The sequence below is a fragment of the Ylistrum balloti genome, unplaced genomic scaffold (assembly GCF_031769215.1).
Source record: "Ylistrum balloti isolate Yb309-2 unplaced genomic scaffold, AGI_CSIRO_Ybal_v1 Utg370010, whole genome shotgun sequence".
Classification (NCBI taxonomy): domain Eukaryota; kingdom Metazoa; phylum Mollusca; class Bivalvia; order Pectinida; family Pectinidae; genus Ylistrum; species Ylistrum balloti.
In genome coordinates this window covers 1-13,032 of record NW_026782083.1, presented here as the reverse complement: position 1 = coordinate 13,032, position 13,032 = coordinate 1, and the positions used below count along the sequence as shown (strand labels likewise).

General features: G+C 35.5%; 2 protein-coding genes across 2 annotated transcripts; one reads left to right on the top strand and one right to left on the bottom strand.

Moving 5' to 3' along the window:
• On the bottom strand, nt 1–2,049 carry LOC132548398 (uncharacterized). Its single transcript, XM_060212263.1, has one exon. It carries the CDS (start codon nt 2,047–2,049, stop codon nt 1–3), a length of 2,049 nt encoding a protein of 682 aa, XP_060068246.1.
• Nucleotides 2,050–9,779: 7,730 nt separating this feature from the next.
• LOC132548397 (post-GPI attachment to proteins factor 4-like) lies at nt 9,780–10,949 on the top strand. Its single transcript, XM_060212262.1, has one exon. It carries the CDS (start codon nt 9,780–9,782, stop codon nt 10,947–10,949), a length of 1,170 nt encoding a protein of 389 aa, XP_060068245.1.
• The last annotated feature ends 2,083 nt before the right edge of the window (nt 10,950–13,032 follow it).

Genomic DNA, 13,032 nt, shown 5'->3' with positions numbered 1-13,032 from the left:
CTAAATGCATATATAACGCCATATTGAGTCTTTGACCGACTTCTGTGTGGCACACATACATAAATACGCTATCGCTATTCTCGTGATGGCAGTATTTTTCACATGCTCATAGTCCTTTGTTTCAGACGACTCCCAGTAAGCGCTGATTGCCTGGTGATAGTTTCCGAGAATTTGATGACAGATCCCCACAATAGTGTGTACGATCCAGGATTTTCGTCCTTGTTGGTTACTTTTATACTGAATCTCCACCAAATGTCGCAATGCAGCATCTCGACCTCTAGTGTCTCCAAGCTCATGACGGCACAGAAAGGAGAGGAAAGAGTTGTAGGCATCTGGTGGAATGAGTACGTATTTGCCCCTGTAGGGTATTTCTAGAGAAAGATGAGGAGGGTACAAGTCTTTGTGTTGAAAAACGAGTTCCTCTGTGTATTTCTTTCGCAGTCTGTTGTAGGTATCTCCATTATCAGGTCTCAAATCACTCCGGCTACACACTGAAAGATTATGTACACTCTTGCACATTTCCAAGGCTTTGTTGAAATTCCCAATCAGAAAATAAAACGTTGCCAGGTGCAGCAGATCTGTGCCAAGCAAGGCTCCGTGAGTTATCCAGTGTTGGTGTTTCCTTAAACTCCTATATCTGGTCTTGTTATTTTTGATAGCACCTATGTTATCAGAATAAATCTGCACACACGAAAATCTGTGTAAGCATTTACAAAGATAGTTATATATCACGACTTCATCGAAATCTGACTGTGATTGCCATAATGCTTGAACTACATCCCTGATTGTCGTTTCTGTACAACTTTTATCTGAGACGCACATACTTGATAAATAGGTAGAAATATCCTTGTCATATTCGATAAGAGATTTCTGCATGGTTGTCGGCCGATGTGCAAGTCTTTCCATGACGGAGGCATTGCATAAATCGTCCCATATGGACGGAACAAAGAAGTCTCCAACTGACAGACATTTCCATTTCATTGCCCAATAGTTGTTCAAAACATCTAATAGTATCTGTTGTTTTTGTCCACGGATTTTCCGTTTGAACATGTTGTCCCTAGGAATGAAGAAATTGGAACAGAATCCTTCTTTGACACAAGTAATCAGTATGCTAATGCAAAACCAAAAGCAAAAAAACAAGTTTTTGTCCTGCCAAAAGATTTGGCTGGTATTCTCTAAAGCATGAAAAAGGACTGTTTTTAAAAAATATGAACACAACATATCCTCGTCTTCGAGTGCTTCTTTTAATGTACTTTTGATCTGTCTTAAGAAACACTTGAGCAGAGTATACACTTTCATCTGACAATGACTGAAGGAATGGATTAAAGATCTCTCTGCTTTCACAAATGATATTCTCCACTGTAAAAAAGTGTCGTCAGAACATTTATCTCCAGTCGGAACAAATTGGCAGCCACCGTTGACAATCTTGTCGATCAACGTTTGACATGGCCAACCGTACAGACGCGTGCGTGTAATCCATTCCTGAGCAACATTTGGCCAGTTTTTACTAGGAAAGCTAAATACATAATCACAACTCCCAAAGACCCCATGTGTTGTGCAGCTTGGTCCGGTGGATGAAATTTTCAAACCTGTAAGTGGTCCCATGATATCGATAAGTTTCTCTCTATACATGTCACTTGAAAGAAAATATGAGTCTTCAATTTTGACTATTGAATCGAATAGATGCTTTTCCATATCCTTTCCCTTGTGACCAACTTGTAAGTGAACATAACCGGGACGACAACCTGCCTCTTTTACATATAGAATTGTTTTATCTCCCATGTTTGGAGGAATACATTGATCAGGATATTTTACCTCAATCCGATTATTTACGAAAATCATGTCAAAATCTGCACCTGCCAATTTAAGACCCTCACTTTGACTTCCTACTATAGACATGGAATAATCATCCGGATGTAAACTCCCTAAGTGTTCTTTTAATAGCACACACCTTTTGATGAAATCCACATTTTCTGCTGTCTCTAAGTACCTGTCCTCAACAAGTAATGATAGAAGTAGGGACATTTTCTCACTATCCACGGACTCCATTTTCCTTCGGGACTAAATCTGTTTTTAGAAAAAAAAAAAAGGCATTCAAATTTATACTAGAGATGAACAAGCCATTTATTTCTTATTCTGAGACGCAACGTTAAATATCTTAACATGCTACGGCCACTGGTTATCATTGTGTTAGGAAATATGAACTAGGGAGAAACTTACGGCAGAATTTCAATTGTTTTATTAAATTGAAGTCAGATCAATTGATATTCCATAAGTGGATCTATGACAGAATGTTGCCTTTTAGAGATAGTGTACTAGTAACAAGCGTATGAATTTAGGAAGATTAACGTTTCAAATTTTCAGATATCAACTTACCTTCAGCGACATGTATTGATAGCGTTGTTCTTGGTGTTTGGAGAGATATGTCGTAGCTTTCGTGTAGAAGCCATTTCCAGTACCAAGCGAGAAGGACGTTGTCAATGTCGTTTGCCCATTGACAACATATCTTGTTTGTTTAAGAAAACAGGTTCATAAGAAGAATTCGCCTTTTAGTGTTTTCTTCGGAAGAATTTGCCTCTGTCGTGTGTTGATTTGTCAGTCTTGCACTACAAAAAGTTGCATTTTGTTGCTCAAAGAATCTTCATCTACAGATATTTTCTCTCTATATTCAGTCTAGAACGGACGAATACGAAATAGTGCGGCCTGCTCCAAGGGTAAACGACCAATACCTTCCACAGTCACTTTCAATACTTAATCTCCACACTTGAAATATCCCGTTACATCTTAACAGAATTGATTTTACCAGTTATGAAATATGAGGTCATTTTCTTCTTCCTGTTCATAAACCTGGTTTCATAAAATCATAAGAAGGAGAAAAAACCAGTTGATAAACGTCAGTTTCGTTCTCGTCTTCAATTTCTATCTCAGTCAGAATAAGTTTTAACTCCCTTTTAAACATACATTAAAAAAGACGCTCAAAAATTATTTGCAATAATAGAAAGAATAGGAAATTAATGATAATTAAATTTCCTTATTTCCGTTTGTTAAAAGTCACCACGATTTCTTACTTTCTATTATAACCTCTTTATCAATGAATTATTTCCTGATTGTGGTTTTCATTTTGTCCAAGTGGAGTCAAAGGTCTTCACTCTATACATAGCTGGTTACATCTCTTATCACGGAGAGAATGTAGTGTCATTGTGTTTACGATATCTGTAATGTCGTATTCTTTGTTCTTTTGATTTTTATCAGTTGGGTCCTATAGGCTTTAAACACAATCAGGCTAGTTCTTAGTTGAAAAGTGATATTAGTGTGTGTGTCCTTTGTACAAATTGATGTTTTTTGTTTTTTGAATTTGATTTTGTTTTGTTTTTTAGATGTTGGGAATCAGTATTTATAAGGAAGATAAGTGTGTTTTAACATTATACCTTTGCGTAATGATGGACAAGGGGAGGCTACTCGAAATAAATTAAATAATTTTAATGTTCATCTTGACGATTATTGCGAGCATATCTTCATATTTAGAGTATTAAACACTCCCATTTGTACGCAGTAATTTAACATCAACCCTTTTACGTTTTACTCGACCTCTATGTTAATACTTTTCTCCATACATTTTTACGGTCCTATTTTGACCCGCGGTACTAACGTAAAATAAGAAGGCCAGTGCTCGACCGGGAAGAACAGTGCTAAAACACTTATTTTCTTATGTTTCTTATTTTCGGTTCTCATTCCAGAAGGCGACCGACTTGTCCACTCATGATGCATCGTTACTATGTGCGTGGTTACTTTTCTACCTCTGATAAGAAAATCTCTCTGACAACGCGGTTGTAATCTGTATTCGGGAAAACTCCGAAATATTCGAGATTTCTATTACAATATCGGTATGGTGCTGTCATGGTCATAAATAATTGTGAGCCCTTCGCAAATTGGAGCGAACTGTTGAATTTGGTATCGAAGCGGGGTTTGTTGTTTTTGTTCATGTAAAAATATCTAAGCAGTCTGAGGTATATTTTTATTATCAGGCGATATATCATTTATGCTCATCGCCCTATAATATTTACAAAAGCGAAGGGAAACACTCTTGTTAACGTTACAGACTGGTCCTCAGAAATATATAGCAACTTTGACAGAAAATGTTACAGACTGGTTCCAAAAACAGATCCATTTCGGTTATGGATTGGTCCAATTAATGACTGACTGCAATGGAATTAAAATTAACTTGGATGCCTTAATACAATATATATACAGTACACTTGTTTTGGTTTTTAAATCGTTTGGTCGGGATCTACAATTAACAATGAAATTCCTTAAATGGAATGTATCGTTTAAATTTCTGGCCCAAGTCAATAGTGGGGAAATTTGTACATAATAAAATGCTGTTTCTAAAGTTAGATATCGGTCTTGACAGTAAAAAATGCACTTGGAAAGTACAAAAGTTTCCGCTTTAGAAAAGACAGTTACGTCAGCTACTGCACCTCATCCCATGTCATTTTACAGTTTTCATAAAGAAATAAAACAATGTTTATAGCTTCAACGGATGAAAACAAGATATCTGACTAATGTCACATTAAAACAATTATATTAGGAATCAGACCTGATCGACTCCTGTCACAAAACAATTGTCTCTGATACTTTCCTTGAAGATTCCAAATTACTAAGAGAAATTTCATGTCTGTCTTTTGAATTGTGAACATTCTGAAAAACGAAGATAATTTCAATGAATGTACCTAAAGAATGTAAAATAGTATTATTGACCTGAATCAGATGCATAAAATAATATCAATATCAATTGCTAGATAGAATAATGAAATCGGTAAGTGATTCGTCAAACAAACGGACGCATATACAAATAACAACCAGCAATTTCCTATTTTCTTTCAGTCTTTGTACTATTTCAAAGCAACAACACTTAGATTCCGTATACAGTACTCTATAAATCAATATAGCACACTTCCACATTTTAAATTTTCACACAAGGGAAGTTTTGACCTTGTCGTTTTCCGCTAGTACTGCAGGAACAGAATCTTGGAGAGACCGCTTTTCACTCAATATCCGATTTGCTTTAGAGTCGTTCATGATGTCTTCAATTAGCGAAATTGATATTCTTTTCTTATCGTACGGGCTTTTAACGTCCGGTTAAACATCGACACGTCCAATTCCTCCATTAGCGCGTCCTCGGCGATATGTACATTTGACGCAGATTCATCAAGAACTAGTTTTTGGTTACTGCAGAATGTCTGGTTTGGAATATTTTGTAAGTCCTCTGTTTAGATAGTCTTTCCTGCCGGTGATGGTGTTAAGCTCGAAAACTATTATTTTCAATCTTTCTGTTGCATGATTTGAGCATGTATGGTCAAACAAGTATTTGAAATTATCGCCTTCGAAATTGTAGTAATAGTAATGACATTTAACAGCCATCATGATACTACCTGATCAAACAGGGTATCTGTGAAGAAGAAGAAATACATTACATTATGTATGGTCTTGATACTTAAAGTGGTTGCATTGCGAGTCTTATCATTTAGCACCAATCAGTAACTGAAATGGTATTGTTTTTTGGAGTTTCTATGTATTTCTTAGGACCAGTCCGTAACCTTAACAAAATTGTTTTCCTTCGTTCTTGTGAATATTATATGGCGATGGGCTTAAAAGCGGATGTTATTGAGGTGTCTTGCTGACAATAGAAATACACCTTAGACTGCTTGGGTATTTCTATATGGGCAAAATATCACAGCTTCCCGCCGAATTAAACAATTTTATTAAGTTTGCGAAGGGATCACAATTATTTATGACTATGACAGCACCATACAAATATTGTAATAGAAATTTTGAGTATTTCTGAGTTTTCTCGAGGTACGTAACGAGAACACCTGTCTTTCGTTGCCGTCTAGGTATGCCATCTTGAAAAGACCATTCCTTTACAGGTACACAGCAGTGTAACGACTGCGTAGCAAACCCTGTTGCGCACGACAGGTGTCAAAATAAATGCTGGTTCCTGAAAAGTTTGCACGCTTTATTTTTTCGCATTCTGAACAAAATAAAACCAAACATCTTACTTCAAGGAAAAGTAATGCGTCAAAAGTGGATTTGACATATTCGCCAGGACAAATTAATATTGGTCCACATAGTCCTCCATAGAAATGCATATTGACAACATAAATATTTCACCTATCTCGTGCATTTCAACCATAATATTGATCTAGAAATTTCGTGGAATTTTTGTAGAAGAGGTTCAAATATCATAACATTAACGCCATCAAAGCAACATTGTAAATAATTGATATTTTTAATAGGTTCCAACATGTTGGATGACCACTATCACACAAGTGGCGTTTAACCAACTGCCGAAAGCATAGCAACGACTGTGTTTGAAATTTTCATGACATGTCTCTCCCAAGATGTTTTCTGACTTGTCGTAAGTTGCATTCTGATAAGATATATGTTGTAAAACATTTAGTTAGAAGTTTGAAACGTTTCTAAAATATTATTTGTGGTAAGTCCTAACAGTGAAAAAAAAAAAAAAACAGTGAAAAACTCATGATAGAGGCAATGCAACCTGTATTACTATTGATGTTATCTTGAAATCTATGATAGGGATATCTGTAAGCTGCCCAATTGTAGAACCTCAAGTTACTTCCCTCAGTGACTGTTGATTACTTGTATCTTCACTAACTTGTAAATACATTAGTACAGATAGTAGAATGATGACATAATAAACAAGTAAACACGGATTTCAACAATTTTAACATGAGAAGTTCTGAATTGATTGAAATTATTACGGATTCTAGATGTTTGTCTCTGGTTGTGCTTTATGTATTTCTAGACTTACTCGTTTTGATATGGAATGTGTTTTGTTGTAAATACTGGCTAATAGGCAGCCTTCATGGGCTTTCAGGTTATAGCTTCTTTTATTTCTTTAAATTTGCGCACTGAGGATTACTGGATATGCGAGATAGATGTGCGAACATTGATCCCAAGATGTATTTTATTTTAGAACCGATTTCTGAGAAATGGAAAAATCGCACAATCATCTCGAAAATATCTCTCTAGAATCTATTTTTTAGGACGCTTAGCATTGTCATAACACATCATCTGTCTCTGAACTTCTTCACCTTGAACAAACTCTAGAGACTGGCCATATTTCTATAGCCTTAATTAACCAATGTTTCAACAGTTTAATGAGGGATGGATATTATAACTTAATTCAAAGATGCAGGTTTATGACAATAAAGGGGAAGTTCTACGGTCGCCAGAGTGATCTCGCTGAGAAATATTCTCTTTCTTTATGCGATATGAAACTAAACGTGTTTGATACTCGTTAGTTTTGCTTGTTGGTTCCGTTGTTTTATATCTTGTTCTCATTTTAGAACGTGACATAACTTACTTTGATTGACCAAGGTTTACATGGCGGATGTCGTCAATGAAGCAGAATGCGCTTGCTCTTCCGAAACACCTGGACCTAAGAGTCTCCGTATAAGTTTTTTCTTTTGTTAATATTTTGACCTAGTTTTTTCACTTTGAACTTGGATTATGATTACATTGACATGTTGGTATTTTCTATTGTATTTTTTTAAAACTAGAGTATCAATGAAACTGATGAAGTGTCTTGTTCACCAAATTTCAATCTAGGGCAATATTTCTGTAATTAAAGTATTTTAGACACTGAATTTGGAATACACATCATCTCGGCATGGTTAATGCATACACCAAGTTTCAGTATCCTAATAAAAATGCAAACATTTATGCTTCGGACACGAAATTTTAACAAAGGGCAGTAACTCTATAACTGAGGGTTCGTTGGTCCTGAATTTGGAACACTGTAAATCTTCTTAGTATAGCCAACGTTTACACCAAGTTTCATGATCCTTGCTTAACTTTGGGGAAAGTTGTGCGCCGGACACAAAATGACTGAAGGAAGGAAGGACGGACGGAACAAACGGTGATAATCGGTCCATGTTCTACGCACTGAGTGTCTATTGTGCAGGGTGGTTGCAAGCAGTACTTACTAAGGTAAGGCAAATTAGTTAATCGTGTGACGTAAGAGTATATTAAGTCAGGGGCTATAACAATGCATAATCTATACACACTGTTAAGGTATTAACTAACAATGAAGGGACAACAATTAATCACCACCAGTTTAAAAATATAGGGCATTGTTCATCATATAGTCAAGATCATAATTCATTAGCACGCTCGCTCGCATACAGTGGCAATGTGAAATGATATGACAGATGTATAAGAAATATTCAAAATATGAAAAATCGAAAACCTTGTAAAAATGGTAGGACTTAAACTTTGCCATCTAAAATAAATCGTTTTAACAAAATGAAAATAAGTAACAAAAACAGAACAAGTCTCGCTTACTTATTGAAAAGTGAAAGATAAAAAAAATGCTACCAAATTGTTAGTCGAAAAGCAGAGAAAATCTATATCGTTTCTTTCCATGGAGTTCAATCTGATTGAAATACAGATCATCATTATACATATAAAATAGTATGTAATAATAATCTATATTTAAATCAGAATGTATAGCATTCTAATCTGCTGTATTCATGTCACGGACTACTTATCCACCCGTTAGGCGAATTTTTGTTGGTTCGAGTTATTCAACCGCTTCATCGACTGCACATATCGGCTTGGAGTCGATTGACCGACTACAAGCCGATATATTAGAGTCTATTGAACGACAGACTAATTTGTACTAGCTGTTTGTTTACGTGTACTCTTTAAATATCGCCGAGAGTATATAGAGAACTTTACTCACTGGACCTGGTACGAGTACTTTCCAGAGAATGGTGCGTGTTGTAGGATCAACAAGGCAGAGAAATATATATAACTTTGTAATACAAATGAACAATAATATACACCAAGGTCTGGAGGTTTACACCGACAGAAGAAATCAGTGACCACATACAGGTAAATAGTATATAGAAACATTATACATTACTTCTTAGAACACATTATTTATACACAGACTTGGTCAAACTGTAACAAAAAGAAAACAATAAGTTTTACATCTAAACTATGACGTTTTTAAAATACCTTTAATTATTTATATTTTAATTGTTAAGATTTCATCCTATATAAACTGTTATTTCCAATTACATAAAATAAATAAATTTAGCAAAGCAATGTTGATTATATAAAGAGGGACTATAGAGACTTTTAAGAAATAATGTAATGATTGTGAAATACAACCTAAAGATTGATAGTCAGTTTTTTTAGTGAATTACATATCATCTTTCAGATTGTGGTAAGAAATGTGATTTGTCCTTTTGTGAACACAACGGAATGTACGGCCATGGTCTTTAAAATCCTACCGTGAACTTTGTTTTCCCACAGTCTGTTACAGATCTGTTTAAAGGTCTACATTGTTTACTCGTACGTCGTTAGTTGTACACATCAGAATAGTACGGTGTAGACAGCTATACATAAATCAGATTTCTTCACTAGAGATACAGGTATAACTTCTTTTTCATATCATGATTTCAATACAACAGATCTTTTAGATTGGTTTTAAAAGTTTTTCTTTTTTTCTTTTCTTGCAGGAAAGAAATAATAATCGTAGATGTAACTTGATATTAACACGGATCCACTGAAGTTCCCTCACTATTCCAGGACATGTTATCATTATATTTATTATCATAGTAGATGTGCGATGTTACTAAGATCACGCCCTTCCTAAAACAGTTCGTGAGTATACCAGATTGATTCCGTCACGTCAATCTATGTAAGTGACAAAGGAAAACAAAGACAATGGTAGTACGTGTTCAGCCATGTTACTACCGCAGAAGGGGATCGGATTTTCAGTCGTTTTGTTTATACTGACTGTACTGCTTGTAGCACTCGTGTGTAAAGATATCCCATTATCTCCATTGTTCCGGCTGTTTCATCGTGACAACGACATACTGTTTAAACAAGCATCAGAATCTAACAACTTGAGACTTCAGAAAGCAACACGATACTTTAAATCAAAGAAACCTGCCGATTCATTGGAATTTTATAACAGAGAGTTGAAAGGTCAAGTGGACATTGCTATTGCCATAGTTACTGTCAAACGGAAGACCGAAAAGAATCTTACTATGGGGTACCTGATACAAACAGCAGCAGCACTGGATAAGATTGTGAAAAGTCAGACCACATTCTTGAATATTCATTTATTTCTTTGTAATACTGACACCACAGATTCAGATCATACTGAGGCAGAATCCATGTCGTTATACATTCCGATGGTTACAAAAAGCAGTCACCAATCAAATAAACGCAATAAACAAACAGACATGCGTAGAAAGGAAGCAAGAGATTATATATATTGTCTAGTTCAAGCTAGATCAATGGCACCAAAGTATGTATTGATGGTGGAAGACGACTCCATACCAACCGAAAATTTTCTTGATGTTATTCAACATTCCTTACAACAAATAGGTAATCGTAAGTTTGCCTACTTAAAACTGTTTTATCCTCTGAAGTGGCAAGGATTTGCATTTGAAATCTCACGACTTTTAGAGCTGTTGTGTTTCGGAGCCATAGGAGGATCCATCTCCCTGGTATTTCATTATTTTTGTCTTCTAAACAGACGAAGAAAATATTCACAAAATGTTCAATTTACTTTAGGTTTGTTGTTGACTATGGTTGTGGTTTACCTGCTTGGACGACAGAATATCATGACCTTGCGGACATTTTCACTCGACCTTTACTCCCTAAAACCATCACCGGCATGCTGTACACCTGCTATGTTATATCCTGTGGATACGATTCAAACACTCACAGATTTTCTCAATCATTCCCAGAAACACAAAAGTCGAGTACACCTCGACCTTCAAATCTACAATTTTACTCAGATATATAATTTACCTGGATATTTAATAGAACCAAATTTATTTCGACACATTGGAATGATTTCGTCCCTGTCATCGTCGATAAAACATCCAGAGGAGTTCCTATGACAGCTGAACAACAGGTAGACAGCCTGTCAGAGTCATCCTTCCGTTATTTGTATAACAGTTGATCAACCGACCGACTGTCAGAGTCATCGTTCCGTTTGTGTCACAGGTGATTAACAGACAGACTGTCAGAGTCATCGTTCCATTTGTGTAATATATATATATTTATTAAGAAACTGTTATGTATAATAATATAAATACAAAAAAATCAGAAAGATGTATTCATATTGATTTTTTGTATCGTTCCTATGATTTAGATTGAGAGAGTGGTAATACTTTCACAGTTGAAAATTCACTATGCTTACAAACCCTATCGATGTAGGAAAAGGATCTCTTTACTATTAATCTATATAATGTGGTATATTCTTTATAACATGAATACTATTTATTAACATATTTATAAATTAAATATCTTATATTATATTTGATGGTCACGCCCTGAATAAATGCCAATTCTTCATAAAAGTAAGTAAAATTCTGATTTCCTACATATAGTAAGCAAACACGGAAGTAAAATGAACGGAGCTAAGATTAGTCTTATATAAAGAGCTAACTAATGAATGATATGGAGGTGACATACGAATCGTTTGCCATTTTGTTGTTCCAATGAACCTACTGTACTTTTGATGCTCTCAGTTGTTCTTGTGTAGGCTCGCAGGTTTCTTCCAGTAGCTCCCTTATGTCGAAAACATATTGATAGGTTGTGTTCACCTTTGGATCGGGGACATCTTTCAAGCACGATTCAGTGTCATTTTGCTGTCTAATCGCTCGTCCATAGTACAGCTGAGTGATGAATAAACCTCCTAGTGGATCTCTGGGTAGGAAAATAACACTGCTTTCAGATACTTGTCCAAATTCATGGGATGCTCGCTACATATTCTGTGACAAATCTTCACCATTCCATTTCACGTCAGTTGGAAATAAAAACAGAAATCCTCTCCTTTCTATCTCAGATTTTAATAATCGTTCAAACAGATCGGGCTTTTTGACAAGAGAATTATGGATGATTATTAAATGTAACTTCATGATATGTTACTGTATGCTTTGTGTACATTTTCTACTCGGTTTTCCAAATCATAAATAACTCCAAATATTAAACGTAAACTTAATGTTATTTGATGATAAAAGCTATATTATGATTTTCTTTCATTTATTTAACTTATTTTATTCCGTAACATTAAATGGTATTCTTCGTTGATAATTACAGTCACTAGAAAACGTGAATAAAAGATCAAAGCAGTTGTTCATTGTAATATTTCATTCGGTATTGAAGCAACATTTTATAAAGTGTGAAATATAAACAACTAAGTGTATACAAAAATTCATATCTTTATTTTTACATGATGTAAATCATTTGTTGATTGCCTTTCTGAGCCACATCAGTTGATGCTACGCTGATAATAATTTTGGTCTATGTCCGCTGAGGTGTAATCTCTGCAAATCAATATATATATATTAATGTGATTCTCTATATATTTTGGTAGAAATTGAAAATTTTGTAAACCCAAATCCAAATATAAGATGAAATCAATTCCGGTTGATAGGAGTTATGCCCCTTGTGTTATAACCTCTGGATAAAATTGGTCGGACTGCTGGTCTTCTAGCTCGTAAATTAGAGGCATGGAGTCTGTTTCTGATTGTCTGGGATGAAATCCTTAGATTTGTAGCACGCTGAAACTGAAGATTCAAGACAGGAGCACTCAAAAACCGCTGACGTCGTGCCGTGATGCAAATGAATCTGTCCTGTCGGGCTGTCGTACAGCGTGGTCGTCCAGATCTGGGGCGTTGACGGACGTTATTTGTCTGTTGATAGCGATTCCATAGCCTACTAATCACGCTCTGAGAAACATGAAGCTGTGCCGCCACATTTCGTTGAGTTTGACCAGCTTGAAGGAGCCCTATAGCTCGCGCGGCTTCCATATCATTTAAATGTCTTCGCATGATTAGTTTTTCAAGTTTTCGTTACAAATTGATTAAATGTTTCCAAATTCAACTTTTTTTAGCTTAGAAGTAACAGAATCAAAACCTGCAAGATTCCTCTGTAGTAATAGACCAGTCAGTTTTTCACACCACCATAGTTAACTAG